Raw genomic sequence first — 20,210 nt, 5'->3', positions numbered from 1 at the left:
TAATGATTACAGTAATCACAACACTCTCCCTTGAAAAGAATCATCCCTCCGTCCCAGCAGACACCTCGATCACAGTGTGTCAGAAGCCTGTTGGCCAAGAGCACCCAGATACACGAAGGCCAGATTTCTGACCATAGAAACTGTGAGGAAATAATGTTTGCTGCGCCAAGCCATTATTTTGGAGATAATTTCTTCCACAGCAACAGATAACGAACACACCCTGCTACATTATTTTACAAATGAAGAACCTCGGGCCACAGAATTCAAAGTTCACAGGGGTGAAGTGATTTGCCAAAGCTCACTTAGTTAGCTATTGAGAAGGCAAGGATCAAAATTTAGTTCTCTTGCTCTCTGTTTGTTTGTTTCTATAGTCTGGGTTAAGTATCTGCTGAACATATGACCAACCTAGATAGCATATTCAAAAGCAGAGACATTACTTTGCCAACTAAGGTCCATCTAATCAAGGCTATGGTTTTTCCTGTGGTCATGTATGGATGTGAGAGTTGGACTGTGAAGAAGGCTGAGCGCCAAAGAATTGATGCTTTTGAACTGTGGTGTTGGAGAAGACTCCTGAGAGTCCCTTGGACTGCAAGGAGATCCAACCAGTCCATTCTGAAGGAGATCGGCCCTGGGATTTCTTTGGAAGGACTGATGCTAAAGCTGAAACTCCAGTACTTTGGCCACCTCATGCGAAGAGTTGACTCATTGGAAAAGACTCTGATGCTGGGAGGGATTGGGGGCAGGAGGAGAAGGGGACGACTGTCGGGAGCCACCACGGGAGATCCCACCCATGACAAGGTCATGTGGAAGAGAACTGTTAAGCAAGACTTCAGGACTCAAAGGGCTCCTTAGGCTTTTTTGAGCATCTACCACAAAACCAGAATCTGTCTGTTCTACTACTTCATGACTTTCACCAGCTCCTCTGACATTAACAGGAGGCTTATTCCTGACTATCTTTCTCTGGAGAAAATCAACTTAGGGCTATAGCTAATAAGTCTCTTGGACATGAGAAAAATATTTCAAATCAAACCCCTCTGTTAGCATTCTAACTTGCTTGGCAGGTATACCCAGACTCTTGCAGCTACGCATGTGATTATTCACAGCCTCCCAACTATGAGAGGCATGGAAAGCCTAAAACATAGAGCCTTTCAAAGAGTTAAAAGTTATTAGAGTAGTGCTGGCATAGGATTTCATTATTGGGCCAGTGCTTGTTGCTAAGTTCCCATATCTCTTATCCACTGTGCACCTGGAAATGCATTAGTTAACATAGTTGGAAAGTAAGAAAAACAAGTGTAGCCTTGAAATTAACCACATCAGACTTTTGAGCTAATTGGTTCTTTCTTGTAACTCACTGCCCCTTTGCTCCATGAGAAATGTAACTTGTTTAATACTTTCTGAGGCTGACATAGATTAGAAATATAACAAAAAACATTTTGAGGGAAAATAAGTTTTCTGGTTGAGCAGCCTTTATCAAAAGAGGGTCATAAAATGTTCACAGGTCTCCAAGGCCAGAAGATAATGTACACAATATTGTTTTTGGAAAAGGTTTGCAGAAAAAATCCTGGTTTCGATAAAGACAAAACAGATGTAATGTTTGGGCTGACTCTGCATGACTTTGCATCTTTCATTTCCCTCTGTGTATAAGACAAGGTATAAAAGTACCATTTAAAAATAAAGCTATTGGGCCTCGCTCGAAGAAGCTTGGTCACCCAGTGTTTTTCTTTTTTCTCTTTTTTTTCTCTCTTACTTTCTTTTTCAGGCTGATCCCTTGGAACATAGAGGCTCCCTGCGTTCACTTACCTGCTCGGGTTTCTAAGACCTGAACGGGAAGACATTCTGCATCTTCACTCCCTCGGGAGACCGGGAAGGCACCTGTGGCCTCCGTGAACAGGGCAAACTTCTTGTCTCAGAGTTTTATTGGCTCTCTATGTAAACCAAGGAATATCAGCCTCTTTCTCTCCTCCATTTTCTTATCTACAATATTCTTTCCTTATCTCTCTCTAAATCATCCACCGACACCGTTTTTCCTTCAGGTTCCCCTGGATCCTGCGGGGGCTGGATCCCGGCAGACAACAGAGGATGAGATGGCTGGATGGCATCACTGACTTGATGGAGGTGAGTCTGAGTGAACTCCGAGAGTTGGTGATGGACAGGGAGGCCTGGTGTGCTGCAATTCATGGGGTGGCAAAGAGTTGGACACGACTGAGCAACTGAACTGAACTGAACATACTTTCAGGGGATATGGGAATGCTTTACAAATGTAAGACACATAAAAATTGCTTAGATATATAAACAATTAGATTTAATCAAATGCTAATTTTTATGCTAATAACTGATATTAACAATCAAAAAATGGTGTCCATCTGTGGCTTCTGTTGCTATGGAATCAGGCTTCATCGTGAACTCAACTAGTCCGCAGGTTTTGTTTTTTCTTTTCAAAACCCATTCAGATGAAACTTCAGTATAACAGGAAAACAGAAAGGTGTTGAAAAGAGTGTTAAGTAGAATGATTTCAGGATGCTCCCTGGAGCTTAATAATCTCTTCATTGAACTGGAAAGGGCAAAGATCAAAGAGTGGCTCAGGCAGAAAGAGAAGTGTTGGCTGCCTGGAAACCCCAGGCCCTGCAGCTGAGCTAAGCAGTGATGGGAAGCAGTGTGGGAAGAAGCAGAGCCCAGGCACACAGACAAGAGAGTAAAGAGTATGTGAAATATCGGAAATGAGTTGCAGAGAAAAGCTATGAAAAAGACAATATGAACAGGATCGAAGGCACACAAAAAGAATCAGACCTAAACCCAAGACAAAAACAACCCTTGAAGTCAAACCTGAGAATTAAAATTTAAGAGAAACTGCCAAAATAATATAGGGTGTAGCATTTCCAATACAGTACTGAGGGGAAAAAATTCTCAATGCAAAAAATAAGGAAAGAAACCATGTATATGGGAGTGACGGTGAGTGGGGAGCAGTATGTGAAAAAAAGAACAAGTGGAAAACACGAAATGAGACTGTAGTTTTTCAGGTCAATTGCTATATGGTTTAAATTATTAACTTAGAAAACAAAGATGATCTGATTACATTTACAGAAATACATTCAACTGAAGCTGCTTATAGACAGCACTCCCAAAATTTAAGCTTACAAAAGCACAGAAAACGGGGGAAACAGTTATGTGAGAAGAATACTAACCAAACACCAGAACTATAGTAATAGCTGATAAGTAGACTTTAAGTAAATATTCACTATTAGGGAGACACAGAGTCACTATATGAAGATGAAAACTCACCAGGAAGATATGACATCTCAAATCTGATATGCACCTGATAATAAAGATTCTAAGCATTTACAGGAAAAAAACTTTAAATAATCAAAACGGAAACCCGAAAAAGATATTAATTATATCATGGACTAGTTTTAAAGAACTCCCTCAGTAATTGATAGATAAAGTAGACAGAAAAGTAAAGCTACTTTGCTTTTTGCTTAATAGATGCGTACAGGCTCCTATACTAAGACAGAGGGAAACACTGGGTTAAACTCAGAGACGGTGAGAAACCAGATGCTGAAGACACTCTTTATGGCCTAGTCGAGCTCTGTTCCACCTGAGCCTTTCTCCTCTACCCCTCAATCCTTCTTAACATTGAGAGATAGAAAAAGAAACAAAAAAGCAAGTATTTAGCATCATAGCCAAACTTGAAAGAAAAAGGAAACTTAGCATCCAGTCTTATCCATGAATGTAAAAACCTAAACAAGCACACAGTTTTAACAACAGAAATCAGCCACGTATTAAACAAAGAGCGGGTGGCGTTTCTCCCAGAAACACAAGAATTGTTCAACACTAGGAAACCCACTGTATAATCTGTCATAACTTATTAAAGGAAGTACACAATACAACCCTTTAAATTGATCAGCTATTCAAGATAAAATTCTTGGCAAACTGAGAATAAAAGTAAGTTTCTTAGCTGGATAATGGGTATCTACCTACAACCTATAATAAGCATCTCACTAAATGTGAAATGTTAGAAACATTCCCTTTAAAATCAGAAAAAAGAGGAGACAGAAAAAGATGGCGGAGGAATAGGACGGGAAGATCACGTTCTCCCTCACAAATTCCTCAAAAGAACATTTCAACGCCGAGCAAACTCCACAAAACAACTTCTGTAGGCTGGCAGAGGACATCAGGCAACCAGAAAAGCAGACCATTGTCTTCAAAAACAGGTAGGAAAAAATATAAAAGACGAAAAAGGAGACAAAGGAGGTGGGGAGGGAGCTCCGTCCCGGGAAGGGAAGCCCGTCCCGGGAAGGGAATTTTAAGAAGAGAGGTTTCCAAACACCAGGAAACACTCTCCCTGCCGAGTCTGTGGCGAGCCTTGGAAACACAGAGGGCAACATAACAGGAAGGAAAAATAGATAAATAATTAAAACCAAGAGATTACAAGCCCACCAGTAACTCCCCCAGCAGAAAAGCAGCACAGACGCCTGCATCCGCCATTGGGAAGTGGGGGCAGGGCAGGGACGCGCGGGAGGCGCGGGCTGCAGAGCTTTGCAAGAATCGGGCAGGAACGCCCCACGCGCAACCAGAACGATCTAACTTGGGCTAGCAAACCAGACTGTGGGATAGCTACCACGCGAAAAGCTCGAACATAAGACACCGCCAGGACCGAGCACAGAACAAAGGACGGAGCGGAAAAAGCCGGCTGCAGACCATCCCCCGCCGGGGACAGGCAGCCAGAGCCGTAAGGACTGGAAAGGGGCAACTGCAGACCCGGAGAGACTTTACTTACCTAACTGCAAGCAGGCTCCTTTGCTAAGACTTCTGGGGGTGCTGGACAGTCACAGTCTGCCTCACGGGGTGCGCCAGCGGTCCACCCAGAGAGCTGAGCGGCAGCGGCGGAAAAGGTGACAAGCCGCGGCGATCGCGCTCGCCAAACTCCTGAGCTACTCGGACCTGGGAAGGGCACAAAGCGCAGTCCCAGCCGCATTTGTGCCTCTGAGGGCTGCCTGAGGGCCGAACCTGAGCGGCTTGGACCGGGGAAGTGCACGCAGCCTAGGGCCGGCCCCAGACGGTTCCCGGCTGAGCATCGTAGAGCCGGAGCGGTTTGTACGCCGCGAGAAAGGACAGGTCAAGCGGGGCAGAGATACTGTGTACACACGGCAGTGCTATTTGTTTGCAGCATCCCCCCTCCCCACAGCGCGACTGAACTAGTGAGCCTAAAAACCAGCAAACAGAAGAAGTTAAACAGAGGGAACCACCTTGGAAGTGAGCCCACACGGCCCATAACATCAGAGAAGAGCCAGATATATTTTTAATTTTTAAATATTTTTAAAATCATTCTTTTTTTTTTTTTTTGCCTTTTGCTTTTTTTTCTTTTTTTTCCGAGCTTTTTTTTAATTGTTAAGTCTTCTATTTCTCCTCTAATTTTTATTTCTATAACCTAGTATTACTATTTTTTTAAAAAAAAGACTTTTTTTTTTTTAAGGCAAACACCATATATACTCTTTGGATGGTTGTTGGTGTTTTGTTTTTTTGTTTGTTTGTTTGTTTTTTAATAATTCTTTTTTTTCTTTCTTCCTTTTTCCTTCTGCTTTTCTTTAATATTGTATCTTTGAAAATCCAACCTCTACTCCAGATTTTTAATCTTTGTTGTCAATTTTGTACATTTAAAAACCCAAACTTCACTACCCAAGTTTACCTGAGAGCGAGATTACTGACTTGTCCACTCTCTCCTCCTCTGGCCTCTCCTCTTTCTCCACCAGGTGGCCTCTGTCTCTTTTCTCCCCCATCTCTTCTCTATCCAACTCTGTGAATCTCTGTGTGTTCCAGACGGTAGAGAACACCTAAGGAACTGGTTACTGGCAGGATTTGTCTCTCTCCTACTCATTCCTCTCTCTTATCCTCCTGGTCACCTCTGTCTACTTCCTCCCTCTCCTCTTCCCCGTATAACTCTGTAAATACCTCTGAGCGGTCCAGACTATAGAGCGCACATAAGGAAGTGACTACTGGCTAGCTTGCTCTCTCCTCTCTTGATCTCACCGCATCTCATTCCAGTTACCTCTAACTACCCCCTCCATCTTCTCTTCTCCTTGTAACTCAGTGAACCTCTCTGAGTGTCCCTCAAGGTGGAGAAACTTTTCATCTTTAACCTAGATGTTTTATCATCGGTGCTGTATAGATGGAGAAGTCTAGAGGCTACTGTGAAAATAAAACTGAAAACCAGAAGCAGGAAGCTTAAACCCAAAGCCTGAAAACATTAGAGAACTCTTGAATTCAGGGAACATTAAGCAATAGGAGCTCATCAAATGCCTTCATACCTACACTGAAACCAAGCTCCACCCAAGGGCCAACAAGTTCCAAAACAAGACATACCACGCAAATTCTCCAGCAACACAGGAACACTCCCCTGAGCCTCAATATACAGGCAGCTCAAAATTATCCCAAAACCTTTGATGTCTCATAACCCATTACGGGTCACTCCATTGCACTCCAGAGAGAAGAAACCCAGCTCCACCCACCAAAACTCCAACACAAGCCTCCCTAACCAGGAAACCTTGACAAGCCACTGATAGAACCCCACCCAAACTTAGGAAGCTCCATAATAAAGAGAACTCCACAAATTATCAGAATATAAAAAGGCCACCCCAAACGCAGCAATATAACCAAGATGAAGAGACAGAGGAATACTCAGCAGGTAAAGGAACAGGAGAGTTGCCCACCAAACCAAACAAAAGAGGAAGAAGTAGGGAATCTACCGGAGAAGGAATTCCGAATATTGATAGTGAAAATGATCCAAAATCTTGAAATCAAAATGGAATCACAGATAAATAGCCTAGAGACAAGGATTGAGAAGATGCAAGAAAGGTTTAACAAGGACCTAGAAGAAATAAAAAAGAGTCAAAATATAATGAATAACACAATAAATGAGATCAGAAACACTCTGGAGGCAACAAATAGTAGAATAACGGAGGCAGAAGATAGGATTAGTGAAATAGAAGATAGAATGGTAGAAATAAATGAATCAGAGAGGAAACAAGAAAAACGAATTAAAAGAAACGAGGACAATCTCAGAGACCTCCAGGACAATATGAAACGCTCCAACATTCGAATTATAGGAGTCCCAGAAGAAGAAGACAGAAAGAAAGATCATGAGAAAATCCTTGAGGAGATAATAGTTGAAAACTTCCCTAAAATGGGGAAGGAAATAATCACCCAAGTCCAAGAAACACAGAGAGTCCCAAATAGGATAAACCCAAGGCGAAACACCCCAAGACACATATTAATCAAATTAACAAAGATCAAACACAAAGAACAAATATTAAAAGCAGCAAGGGAAAAACAACAAATAACACACAAGGGGATTCCCATAAGGATAACAGCTGATCTGTCAATAGAAACTCTTCAGGCCAGGAGGGAATGGCAAGACATACTTAAAGTGATGAAAGACAATAACCTACAGCCCAGATTACTGTACCCAGCAAGGATCTCATTCAAATACGAAGGAGAAATCAAAAGCTTTACAGACAAGCAAAAGCTGAGAGAATTCAGCACCACCAAACCAGCTCTCCAACAAATTCTAAAGGATATCCTCTAGACAGGAAACACGAAAAGGGTGTATAAACCCGAACCCAAAACAATAAAGTAAATGGCAACGGGATCATACTTATCAATAATTACCTTAAACGTAAATGGGTTGAACGCCCCAACCAAAAGACAAAGACTGGCCGAATGGATACAAAAACAAGACCCCTCTATATGCTGCTTACAAGAGACCCACCTCAAAACAAGGGACACATACAGACTGAAAGTGAAGGGCTGGAAAAAGATATACCACGCGAATAGAGACCAAAAGAAAGCAGGAGTGGCAATACTCATATCCGATAAAATAGACTTTAAAACAAAGGCTGTGAAAAGAGACAAAGAAGGCCACTACATAATGATCAAAGGAACAATCCAAGAAGAAGATATAACAATTACAAATATATATGCACCCAATATAGGAGCACCGCAATATGTAAGACAAATGCTAACAAGTATGAAAGGGGAAATCAACAATAACACAATAATAGTGGGAGACTTTAATACCCCACTCACACCTATGGACAGATCAACTAAACAGAAAATTAACAAAGAAACGCAAACTTTAAATGATACATTAGATCAGTTAGACCTAATTGATATCTATAGGACATTTCACCCCAAAACAACGAATTTCACCTTTTTTTCAAGTGCTCATGAAACCTTCTCCAGGATAGATCACATCCTGGGCCATAAATCTAAACTTGATAAATTCAAAAAAATCGAAATCATTCCAAGCATCTTTTCTGACCATAATGCATTAAGATTAGATCTCAATTACAGGAGAAAAACTATTAAAAATTCTAACATATGGAGGTTGAACAATACACTTCTGAATAACCAACAAATCACAGAAGAAATCAAAAAAGAAATCAAAATATGCATAGAAACTAATGAAAATGAAAACACAACAACCCAAAACCTGTGGGACACTATAAAAGCAGTGCTAAGAGGAAAGTTCATAGCAATACAGGCATACCTCAAGAAACAAGAAAAAAGTCAAATAAATAACCTAACTCTACAACTAAATCAACTAGAAAAGGAAGAGTTGGAGAACCCCAGAGTTAGTAGAAGGAAAGAAATCTTAAAAATTAGGGCAGAAATAAATGCAAAAGAAACAAAAGAGACCATAGCAAAAATCAACAAAGCCAAAAGCTGGTTCTTTGAAAGGATAAATAAAATTGACAAACCATTAGCCAGACTCATCAAGAAGCAAAGAGAGAAAAATCAAATCAATAAAATTAGAAATGAAAATGGAGAGACCACAACAGACAACACAGAAATACAAAGGATCATAAGAGACTACTATCAGCAGTTGTATGCCAATAAAATGGACAACGTGGAAGAAATGGACAAATTCTTAGAAAAGTACAATTTTCCAAAACTGAACCAGGAAGAAATAGAAAATCTTAACAGACCCATCACAAGCACGGAAATTGATACTGTAATCAGAAATCTTCCAGCAAACAAAAGCCCAGGTCCAGATGGCTTCACAGCTGAATTCTACCAAAAATTTCGAGAAGAGCTAACACCTATCCTCCTCAAACTCTTCCAGAAAATTGCAGAGGAAGGTAAACTTCCAAACTCATTCTATGAGGCCACCATCACCCTAATACCAAAACCTGACAAAGATGTCACAAAAAAAGAAAACTACAGGCCAATATCTCTGATGAACATAGATGCAAAAATCCTCAACAAAATTCTAGCAATCAGAATCCAACAACACATTAAAAAGATCATACATCATGACCAAGTGGGCTTTATCCCAGGGATGCAAGGATTCTTCAATATCCGCAAATCAATCAATGTAATTCACCACATTAACAAATTGAAAAATAAAAACCATATGATTATCTCAATAGATGCAGAGAAGGCCTTTGACAAAATTCAACATCCATTTATGATAAAAACTCTCCAGAAAGCAGGAATAGAAGGAACATATCTCAACATAATAAAAGCTATTTATGACAAACCCACAGCAAACATTATCCTCAATGGTGAAAAATTGAAAGCATTTCCCCTAAAGTCAGGAACAAGACAAGGGTGTCCACTTTCACCGCTACTATTCAACATAGTTCTGGAAGTTTTGGCCACAGCAATCAGAGCAGAAAAAGAAATAAAAGGAATCCAAATTGGAAAAGAAGAAGTAAAACTCTCACTGTTTGCAGATGACATGATCCTCTACATGGAAAACCCTAAAGACTCCACCAGAAAATTACTAGAGCTAATCAATGAATATAGTAAAGTTGCAGGATATAAAATCAACACACAGAAATCCCTTGCATTCCTATACACGAATAATGAGAAAGTAGAAAAAGAAATTAAGGAAACAATTCCATTCACCATTGCAACGAAAAGAATAAAATACTTAGGAATATATCTACCTAAAGAAACTAAAGACCTATATATAGAAAACTATAAAACACTGATGAAAGAAATCAAAGAGGACACTAATAGATGGAGAAATATACCATGTTCATGGATTGGAAGAATCAATATAGTGAAAATGAGTATACTACCCAAAGCAATTTACAAATTCAATGCAATCCCTATCAAGCTACCAGCCACATTTTTCACAGAACTAGAACAAATAATTTCAAGCTTTGTATGGAAATACAAAAAACCTCGAATAGCCAAAGCAATCTTGAGAAAGAAGAATGGAACTGGAGGAATCAACTTGCCTGACTTCAGGCTCTACTACAAAGCCACAGTCATCAAGACAGTATGGTACTGGCACAAAGACAGACATATAGATCAATGGAACAAAATAGAAAGCCCAGAGATAAATCCACACACATATGGACACCTTATCTTTGACAAAGGAGGCAAGAATATACAATGGAGTAAAGACAATCTCTTTAACAAGTGGTGCTGGGAAAACTGGTCAACCACTTGTAAAAGAATGAAACTAGATCACTTTCTAACACCGCACACAAAAATAAACTCAAAATGGATTAAAGATCTAAATGTAAGATCAGAAACTATAAAACTCCTAGAGGAGAACATAGGCAAAACACTCTCAGACATAAATCACAGCAGGATCCTCTATGATCCACCTCCCAGAATGCTGGAAATAAAAGCAAAAATAAACAAATGGGATCTAATTAAAATTAAAAGCTTCTGCACAACAAAGGAAAATATAAGCAAGGTGAAAAGACAGCCATCTGAATGGGAGAAAATAATAGCAAATGAAGCAACTGACAAACAACTAATCTCAAAAATATACAAGCAACTTATACAGCTCAATTCCAGAAAAATAAACGACCCAATCAAAAAATGGGCCAAAGAACTAAATAGACATTTCTCCAAAGAAGACATACGGATGGCTAACAAACACATGAAAAGATGCTCAACATCACTCATTATTAGAGAAATGCAAATCAAAACCACAATGAGGTACCACTTCACACCAGTCAGAATGGCTGCGATCCAAAAATCTGCAAGCAATAAATGCTGGAGAGGGTGTGGAGAAAAGGGAACCCTCCTACACTGTTGGTGGGAATGCAAACTAGTACAGCCACTATGGAGAACAGTGTGGAGATTCCTTAAAAAATTGCAAATAGAACTACCTTATGACCCAGCAATCCCACTTCTGGGCATACACACCGAGGAAACCAGAATTGAAAGAGACACATGTACCCCAATGTTCATCGCAGCACTGTTTATAATAGCCAGGACATGGAAACAACCTAGATGTCCATCAGCAGATGAATGGATAAGAAAGCTGTGGTACATATACACAATGGAGTATTACTCAGCCGTTAAAAAGAATTCATTTGAATCAGTTCTGATGAGATGGATGAAACTGGAGCCGATTATACAGAGTGAAGTAAGCCAGAAAGAAAAACACCAATACAGTATACTAACACATATATATGGAATTTAGGAAGATGGCAATGACGACCCTGTATGCAAGACAGGGAAAGAGACACAGATGTGTATAACGGACTTTTGGACTCAGAGGGAGAGGGAGAGGGTGGGATGATTTGGGAGAATGACATTCTAACATGTATACTATCATGTGAATTGAATCGCCAGTCTATGTCTGACGCAGGATGCAGCATGCTTGGGGCTGGTGCATGGGGATGACCCAGAAAGATGTTCTGGGGAGGGAGGTGGGAGGGGGGTTCATGTTTGGGAATGCATGTAAGAATTAAAGATTTTAAAATTTAAAAAATAAAAAACTAAAAATTTAAAAAAAAAAATAAATAAAATCAGAAAAAAAAAGGTAGATGACCCATATCTATGACTTATTATAATTAAATATGTATAGGAGGTCCTAACACTATAAAACTAATAAGACAACAAAATAAAATTTGCTGTATGACTCAGGGAACTCAGTCTGGGGCTTTGTGACAACGCAGAAGGGTGGGAAGTGGGAGGGAGGTCAAAAGGGAGAGGATATATCTATATCTATGGTTGATTCATGTTGATATATGGCAGTAACCAACACAATATTGTAAAACAATTATCCTTCAATTAAAAATAAATATGTTTTTAAAAACATATAAATTAATTTTCTAAAACTTGTAAAACAAAAAGGATGAAGCTAAGATGTCATTATTTTCTGACATAATATTGTGTAATTAAAATCTAAGAAAATTTATAGAAATAAATTTATACAAAATAAGTTAATTATTATATTAGATCTGCTTTCTTTTAAAGTTACAATTTTTTTTTCTTTTTTTGCTTTTAGTGTTCCTGGAATTGTTCCTTGAGATTGAGCTTGATTACACTAAAATATAAAACATCTGTTCATTAAGACAGCATAAAATAGGTTAACACCACCTCACTACAGCAGAAGACATTAGCAACATGTATAATAAAAACAAGGAGGAGAATCTAGAATAAGGTGAGCAAGAAATGTGTACAAATCAGAAAGACTGAAAATAATTTACTGATAAAACTACATATGCCTGGGAATGTGTTGATCATTAGGTCATTAGGAAGCAGCAGATGTAAGATTAAATTGAAAAATCAGGACCTCAGCAACTGTAGCATTTATAAAAGATGGAAAGCAAGGTTGCAAGGACAAGCGCAAACAGGTGAGAAGGTGCAATGAGCATCCCTGGTGCAATGAGAGTCGGCCTGAGTGAGTCAGAATTAAGCCATCTCCTGCTGCTGGAGGGAAAGGGTCCACAGTGGACCTTGCTCATTCAGCCCTGCCAACCATCCTGTATCGGGTACTGGTTCCTCTAGCCCTCCATCCCTCCGTCCTGTTCTTACTATACTGTCCAGTGGCTCTCCACATGCTTTATGTTTACCAATATCTACTCTGATCAAAATTAGAATGTATAAAGTGGCTGCATGTCCCTGACACATGCACCATCAGGAGAGGGGGCCTACCGCCTTTCGCATTGAATCGCACTGCCCCTGGGATGCCGCCTTCTCTCCTGTTTGCGTTTGTCCTTGCAATCTTAAGAGAGAAAGACTCTAAGACCACATGGAAAGGGGGTGGGGCCCAGGTGAGGTGAACCTCAGAACCATCTTCACCAAGGTGCCAGACATGAGTGAAGCCATCTTGGACCCTCCAGAGCCCATCGGCCTGCAAGTGTGTAGCCATCCCAGTCCACACCACATAGAGCAGAAGAACCACCCAGCCAAACCCTTCCCAAATCTCTGACCCATAGAAACGGGAGATGTTACGAAATGATTGCTGTTATATGTTTGGAGCAGTTCATTTGGCAGCAGTGAATAAATACAGAGACCATGCTGTAAGAAAATAGGGGACCTAAACAATTTAGGTCTGGTTTTCTTGGTCCAACATGGAGGGAGTGTGGAGCAGGTAAGAAGCAGCAGGGCTCATAGCTGCCTAGCTCTTCTCAGAACAGTTTTATCACTGACCTTCAGGGAATCCAAAAACATTGGATGCATTCATTCAAATGAACTAGATCCCAAACCCAAATATAAATACATTTCTAACTATCCAGTTTCTGTATCTCTTCTGCCCTCTGTTGTTATGGATAATCAAGACTTTTCTAAAATACCAGGAAAACTTGATGTTGCAAATAAATATAGAACCAGAAAGTTTTTATACAAAGGTAATAAGAGTGAGGAAAGGTATCCCATTCTCAAATACTGGCAGCAATTTTAGAAGTTGAAAAATACTTAACAAGACACTTCCAAATCACCTTCTACTTTTAGACACTTTTATGTTCAGGAAGTTTGACAAGTGAGTGAAGTTAATCTCAATTCATTAAAGTGCCTTACTTATAATTTCATAATACACACTTTAAGTTTGGTTTAGAAAGTTAACTTGACCACTTCTTTCTATCCCATAGTGAAGTCTTACAGCAAAGAACATGCCTTGTCTGCAATACTTATGATCTAGAATCTCGAGTCCCCTAAATTATACCACAGTGAAGTTCGCAGAACATCTGTCAGGGCCTCAGAGGCATTATTTTAAAATCTTGTTAACTATAGGATTTAGTAGCATTCCTGGCACTTGTTCAGTAGTCATTTGTTGGTGAATAAATTTCAGTGTCCACATTGTCTCATGTCACTGATAAGGTCTTGACAGTCTGCAAGGGACAGTCTGCAAGGGAAATGTGATTTAGTGACCAAGTGGCAGAGTTTTTCAGAAGTACAGCCAAGACCAGAAATTAATATCCTGGCTCCCCTAACATGCTGCTGCCCAATGGCTACACTATTGGTTCAATAAGTCTATATTCAGGCCTTTGCAGCTTACTGCCCTTCCCAGTACAGTACAATGGTTCTTAATTAATGTTGTGTGGACACAGAGTAATTCTGAGGTTGGAGACTAATAATGATCTGATATACACCTGCTGCTGCTGCTGCTGCTAAGTTGCTTCAGTTGTGTCTGTGACTCTGTGCAACCCCATAGACGTCAGCCCACCAGGCTCCTCCGTCCCTGGGATTCTCCAGGCAAGAACACTGGAGTGGGTTGCCATTTCCTTCTCCAATGTATGAAAGTGAAAAGTGAAAGTGAAGTCGCTCAGTCATGTCTGACTCTTTGCAACCCCGTGGACTGCAGCCCACCAGGCTCCTCCATCCATGGGATTTTCCAGGCAAGAGTACTGGAGTGGGGTGCCATCGCCTTCTCCAATATACTTGCTAATATACTGTAAAACTTGCTCCATTAAACACTTATTGATAAGAAACTGGAATTTGGAAAAAGACATAAGTAATAAGTAGATAATTACCAAGTATGTTTGTTATCAAATATGACAAAGTTTCTGAATAAGAAATAGTGTGACCACTCAAATATCATCAAAAAGATTACCATTAGTATTATTATCAATCTTATCCACAGGAAACACATAATTGCAAATTGTTCTCAAGTTAACTAAATGGTTACTCAGCAGGTTTAGTTTAACCATGTAAATCTCTTTTTATACAATATATTCCAATCTGAAAACCAAAGAGTTGAAAATCATTACCCACCATCTCTCTCCCAAGCTGGATATCTGGAATTTATGCTAAATATTTCTGCTCCATGCCATCAGTGGGATCATTCAACTAAATTCTGGAATGGTGGATAAAAGGCTTCATCAGGGAAGTGGAAAGTGACACGCTCTTTCAGAATGGAGAGGTTCAGGGTAAATACAGAGTGTGAGCTAAATTGCTTCAGTCATGTCCGACTGTTAGCTACCCTACGGACTGTAGCCTGCCTGGCTCCTCTGTCCATGGGATTCTCCAGGCAAGACTATTGGAGGGGGTTGCCGTGCCCTCCAGCTGTCACTAAAATCTGCATCGGTGGGATGCTCTAAGTGACACTACAGAGGCACAGAAAAGGGTAATTAGGGTCTTAGACGACAGAAGGAAGTGTTTGAATATTACCCACTGCATCGTAATGTATGCTGTACCAATGCATCATAATGCATGCTGTGGGTACTCTAGTTAGGTAGAAATGGAACGAAAGTAGGATGTTCAGGCGAGCGCTTCAGCCATGCATGCAATGAAACAGGCGGGAGGGGCAGAAATGGAATTCAGAAGAGACGCTCACAGCCTACTGAGTAGTCCAGGCACGAAGTAACATTTACTCAGTCTTACTCAGTGCTTGAGTATGCCAGCGGTGAGAACGGAAATGATGCGCTTTTTCTAGAAAATATTGTTGAGAAAAATGTTTTAAAATACATGAAATATCGGCCAAAAGCACTGAGGGGAAGAGTCAAGCAAAAGTCATGCTGTTCCAGCCTCATAGACTAGAAGCATAACAGTACTGCCCAGACAAATCTGCAGTTGAGACAGGAAAGCAGATTTGGTGAGAAGGCGGTGCGTTCCAGAGCCATGATTGTGAGCCATCCAGGTGAAGATGCCCTGTAACCAGCTCCTAGTCCAGAACTAGAGATCAGGACTAGAGGTTTAGCTACTAATAACTGAGCCATCTTTCCTTCTGAGACCCATGAAAGGGGCCCTTTGAGCCCATTCTCTCTAAAAAGGCTCCCAAGAGCACTGGGGGGTGGTTGACAGATGACTTTATCCTTTCCTGGACACAGGATTCCCTCCCTTCACTGGGATAAGAAACAACGGGATTTACAACAGAGAATCATCTGAAGGGAGATTTATACTGTCAGTTCTTCAACCCCAGAGGAGAGAAGGTGAGCGGAATAAGAAAACATTACAGCAATGGCCTCAGCAGTAAGACATTGTGCCCAGCCTGGCGTCATATTCATAATTTCTTCCCACTTCCCTCCCCCATATAGCCTTAATACTTTCCTTCAACAAATACACTTATCTATATGTATATAGATACTTTAATATTAAGTATCTGTAAGATATTTATCTGTATCGATACACACACATACACATCATTACCCATAGAATCAGAGCCTCTCAACAACAGCCTGGATCAGCATACAGCATCCAGGATACTTAAAACACACACCAAAATACCTAAGAAATACCTTCTATGAAAAACCCAACCCCTGAAAGTGCTTTCTAGAGTCTTTCCCTCTGGCTGAGCTGAAGAGGAGCAGGCCAACAACTGAATGCCAAGGTCATAGATTAATTCCCTTGGGTATAACACATGGAAGCAAGGCAAAGGTTGTTTACTGAACTACGATCTTGATACCACAGCATTTATTAAAAGGCCTTATAATAAAACTAAAGACCGATTCCTGAGGCAGCAGTGACATGTGACGTTCACGTGCCCAGCAACAAGATGGGAACTGACTGAAGATGCATTAGTCTTCCAGGCGGGCTTCTGAGCAAGTAGTTTCCTAGCACGCTATCACAGGGGCAGGTAAATGGGTGTGGATCAGCTTTCTGGAAACAGCCTGCTTGGGTACAACCTGCCTAGACCACAACTTCCCATTCCTGCTGACAAAGCAGCATGGCGATGGCCCTCTACAGCAAGCTCCAATCTGCCGTATAGTCCCGAACTCTGCGTGCTCTCTGGCACCCATCCTATGACTTGGCCATTCGGGGCCGCTCGACACGTCCCACGTGCCCCACATGTCCTCTCTGTCACTTCCTGTGCACTGTCTCCTCTTTTCTGAATTCACTTTCCATTTCTCTCATCTCTGTCAAAAATCCTTGCTTGCTGGCTTGCTAAGTCACTTCAGTCGTGTCTGACTCCTAGCGACCCCATAGATGGCAGCCCACCAGGCTCCCCCGTCCCTGGGATTCTCCAGGCAAGAACACTGGAGTGGGTTGCCATTTCCTCCTCCAATGCATGAAAGTGAAAAGTGAAAGTGAAGTCGCTCAGTCATGTCCGAGCTCTTTGCGACTCCATGGACTGCAGCCTACCAGGCTCCCCCGTCCCTGGGATTCTCCAGGCAAGAACACTGGAGTGGGCTGCCGTTTCCTTCTCCAATGCATGAAAGTGAAAAGTGAAAGTGAAGTCACCCAGTCATGTCTGACTCTTAGCGACCCCATGGACTGCAGCCCATCAGGCTCCTCCATCCATAGGATTTTCCAGGCAAGAATACTGGAGTGGGGTGCCATTGCCTTCTCTGGTCAAAAATCCTACTTACTGCTAATTCCAGACTGCCACCTTCTTCTTGGTAATAATCTCTTCTATTTCATGATCTACACAGTATTTTATTTACAACTTACAAATTTTTGTTTTATAGTCTTGTTATGTATTTACTTCAGTTATCTCCTCTACCTATTGACTCTATCATCTAAAACACTTAACTTTTTGACATTTGGCCCCAGACTGAAGTGCCTTTTTTTTTCTTTCTCTCTTCTACCTTCTTTTTCCTTTATTTCTACATCTTTTATTCTCTTTTCTTAGTTTCTGATTACATAATTTCGTTCAGCCCTCAGTGGCTTCTCCTAGATGCTATATGTCACATAAAAAAACAAACTCTACCCCAAATCCAAGGTCTTCCAAAATCTGAATCCACCTTTTTCTGCTCAGATTCATTTCTTCCTACTCCAAGCAGGCATGTCTCTTCACTAGTCTAAGACTGAGTTACATTAATTTTGCTCAGGATAAGATGACAGATGAAGGGTGCTAGAGTCTTGGTGAGATGAACCAGTCTAATTGGGATTCCTTCTGATTTTGGCAGGCAGGAGGAGAAGGGGGCAGCAGAGGACCAGATGGCTGGATGGTATCACTGACTCAACAGACATAAGTTTGAGCAAACTCCAGGAGATGGTGAAGGAAAGGACAGGGAGCCTGGTGTGCTGCACTCCATGGGATTGCAAAGAGCTGGACATGACTTTTAGAAACTCAACAACCAAAACAACCATACTGGAGCTCTCTCTTGCCTTCAGCATGGCCTCTGAGCTTCCTGACTAGCTCTGTCAAATCACTCTTCTCCTAACTACAGTAATTTGAACAGAGGCACACGCACACACATGGAGAATGCCATGTGAAGGCAGAGGAAGAGAATGGAGTGATGTAGCTTCAAGCCAAGGGACACCGAGCATTGTGGCATCACCAGAAGCTAGGACAAATGCATGGAACAGATTCTTCCTCAGAGCTCTCCAAAGGAACCAACCCTAGACTGCCCTGGTAGCCCAGTAGTTAAGACTCTGCCTGCCAATGCAGGGGACACAGGTTCAATCCCAGGTCCAGGAAGATCCCACATGCCACAGGGAAACTAAGCCTGTGTGCCACAACTAGTGGAGCCCACGCCCTAGAGCTGATGCTCAGCAACAAGAGAAGCCGCCACAATGAGAAGCCCTTACCCCCCACCACAACTAGAGAAAGCCTGGGCATAGCCACAAAGACCCAGAACAGCCAAAAATGAATAAATATAGTTATTCTTTAAAAAAAAAAAAAGGAACCAACCCTAGCAACATCTTGGTTTTGGACTTCTAGCCTCCAGATGTATGAGAAAAAAAACAGAAATACAATGCCTTTTGGTATTAGGACCTTTAGACAAACTAAAATAGTATCTCTCAAGAACATCACAGATTTTTCCAGCCCACAAACAATAGGACAGCCCAGAGGTAAATGTGAGGGTGTCACATGCCCAAGACTCACAGGCAGCAAGCATCCTCTCCGTACCTGATACAAACCTGCCATTACACGTCAGTGGACTTCACTCAGAAGCCTGCATTTTGTTTATTCACTTCCAACATGAAATATGACTGATACGGTGTGTGCAATACACTTTATAATCCCAATATCCTGCTGGATTTCAGCTGATGATCAAGAAACATTGCCCTACAGTAAATGCCCAGATGTCTGTACTATCTTTAATCTGGTATTTATTACCTCTTCCTTCAACACTTGGCTCTGGAAAGTGAAAGTTGCTCAGTCCTGTCTGACTCTTTGCAACTCCATGGATTATACAGACCTTGGAATTCTCCAGGCCAGGATACTGGAGTGGGTAGCCTTTCCCTTCTCCAGGGGATCTTCCCAACCCAGGGATCAAACCCAGGTGTCCCACATTGCAGGCGGATTCTTTACCAGCTGAGCCACAAAGGAAGGCTCTGGAAACTTTGTCCTTATTTAAAATACTGTTTTGTGCCTGTGGTTGACTTTTTATTGTAGCCTAGATAACCTATTGGAAATGTGTAAGGAAAAAAGAGAGACCAACAAAGGAGAGAAGAAAGAGTCAGAGAGAACTAGTAACCAAGCAGTGTTACCAGATAAAAGACAAATACATTTTTAGTATGAGTAAGCCCCAAGTCTTACTTGGAACATATACTAAAGCAAAATTCATTGTTTATCTGAAATTAAATTTAACTGGGCAGCCTATACTTTTATGTGCTGAATCCAGCAACCCAAGGTAATTTTCTAGTTCTTTTCCTAAAGCGACACTGTCATTTAAGCACGAATACAGGATTACTTTTTCTGAATCAGCAATAATTGCAATGCAAACAACAATTCTACGGGCTACAAACAAACAAACAAAAAACACTTTATCCAATCACATAAACTCTTAAATGAAAACCAGATTCATAACTCAAACCTTTGTTGGTGATTGGTCAGGGATGCAGTTTATCCGTTCCGAGTCATTTACCACTGGGCACTCAGCAGAACCAGGGGTGGTACTTGTCCCAGGATCTGGGCTAACTGTCGTCCCAGGATCTAGGATTATCCCAAAAACAAACATAAGATGAGACCATCAGACAGAATTAACATCACAGGCGTTTGATACCCCCATAGCTCTCAACACTTCCAATTGTATGGATGTCACTATTGATTGGGCTTCACTGTGTGACTTTGAAGTGTACATATTCACTTTATAAAGCTTCATTTTGTTCTTGCTGACTGCATTTAA

The 20,210-nt window shown here is 41.1% G+C and overlaps 1 protein-coding gene across 6 annotated transcripts in view; it reads right to left on the bottom strand.

The window, feature by feature from the left end:
• Positions 1-20,210, bottom strand: part of MGAM (maltase-glucoamylase) — a 103,547-nt gene that overhangs the window by 68,903 nt on the left and 14,434 nt on the right. For all 6 annotated transcript variants that reach the window (XM_069588599.1, XM_069588601.1, XM_069588604.1 and 3 more), the window contains one exon: positions 19,899-20,017. In XM_069588599.1, the coding sequence (XP_069444700.1) occupies positions 19,899-20,017 (119 nt within the window). The remainder of the gene's footprint in view (positions 1-19,898; positions 20,018-20,210) is intronic.

Source organism: Ovis canadensis, chromosome 4 (assembly GCF_042477335.2).
Source record: "Ovis canadensis isolate MfBH-ARS-UI-01 breed Bighorn chromosome 4, ARS-UI_OviCan_v2, whole genome shotgun sequence".
In the NCBI taxonomy this organism is placed as follows: domain Eukaryota; kingdom Metazoa; phylum Chordata; class Mammalia; order Artiodactyla; family Bovidae; genus Ovis; species Ovis canadensis.
This window is presented reverse-complemented; position numbering and strand designations above follow the sequence as displayed.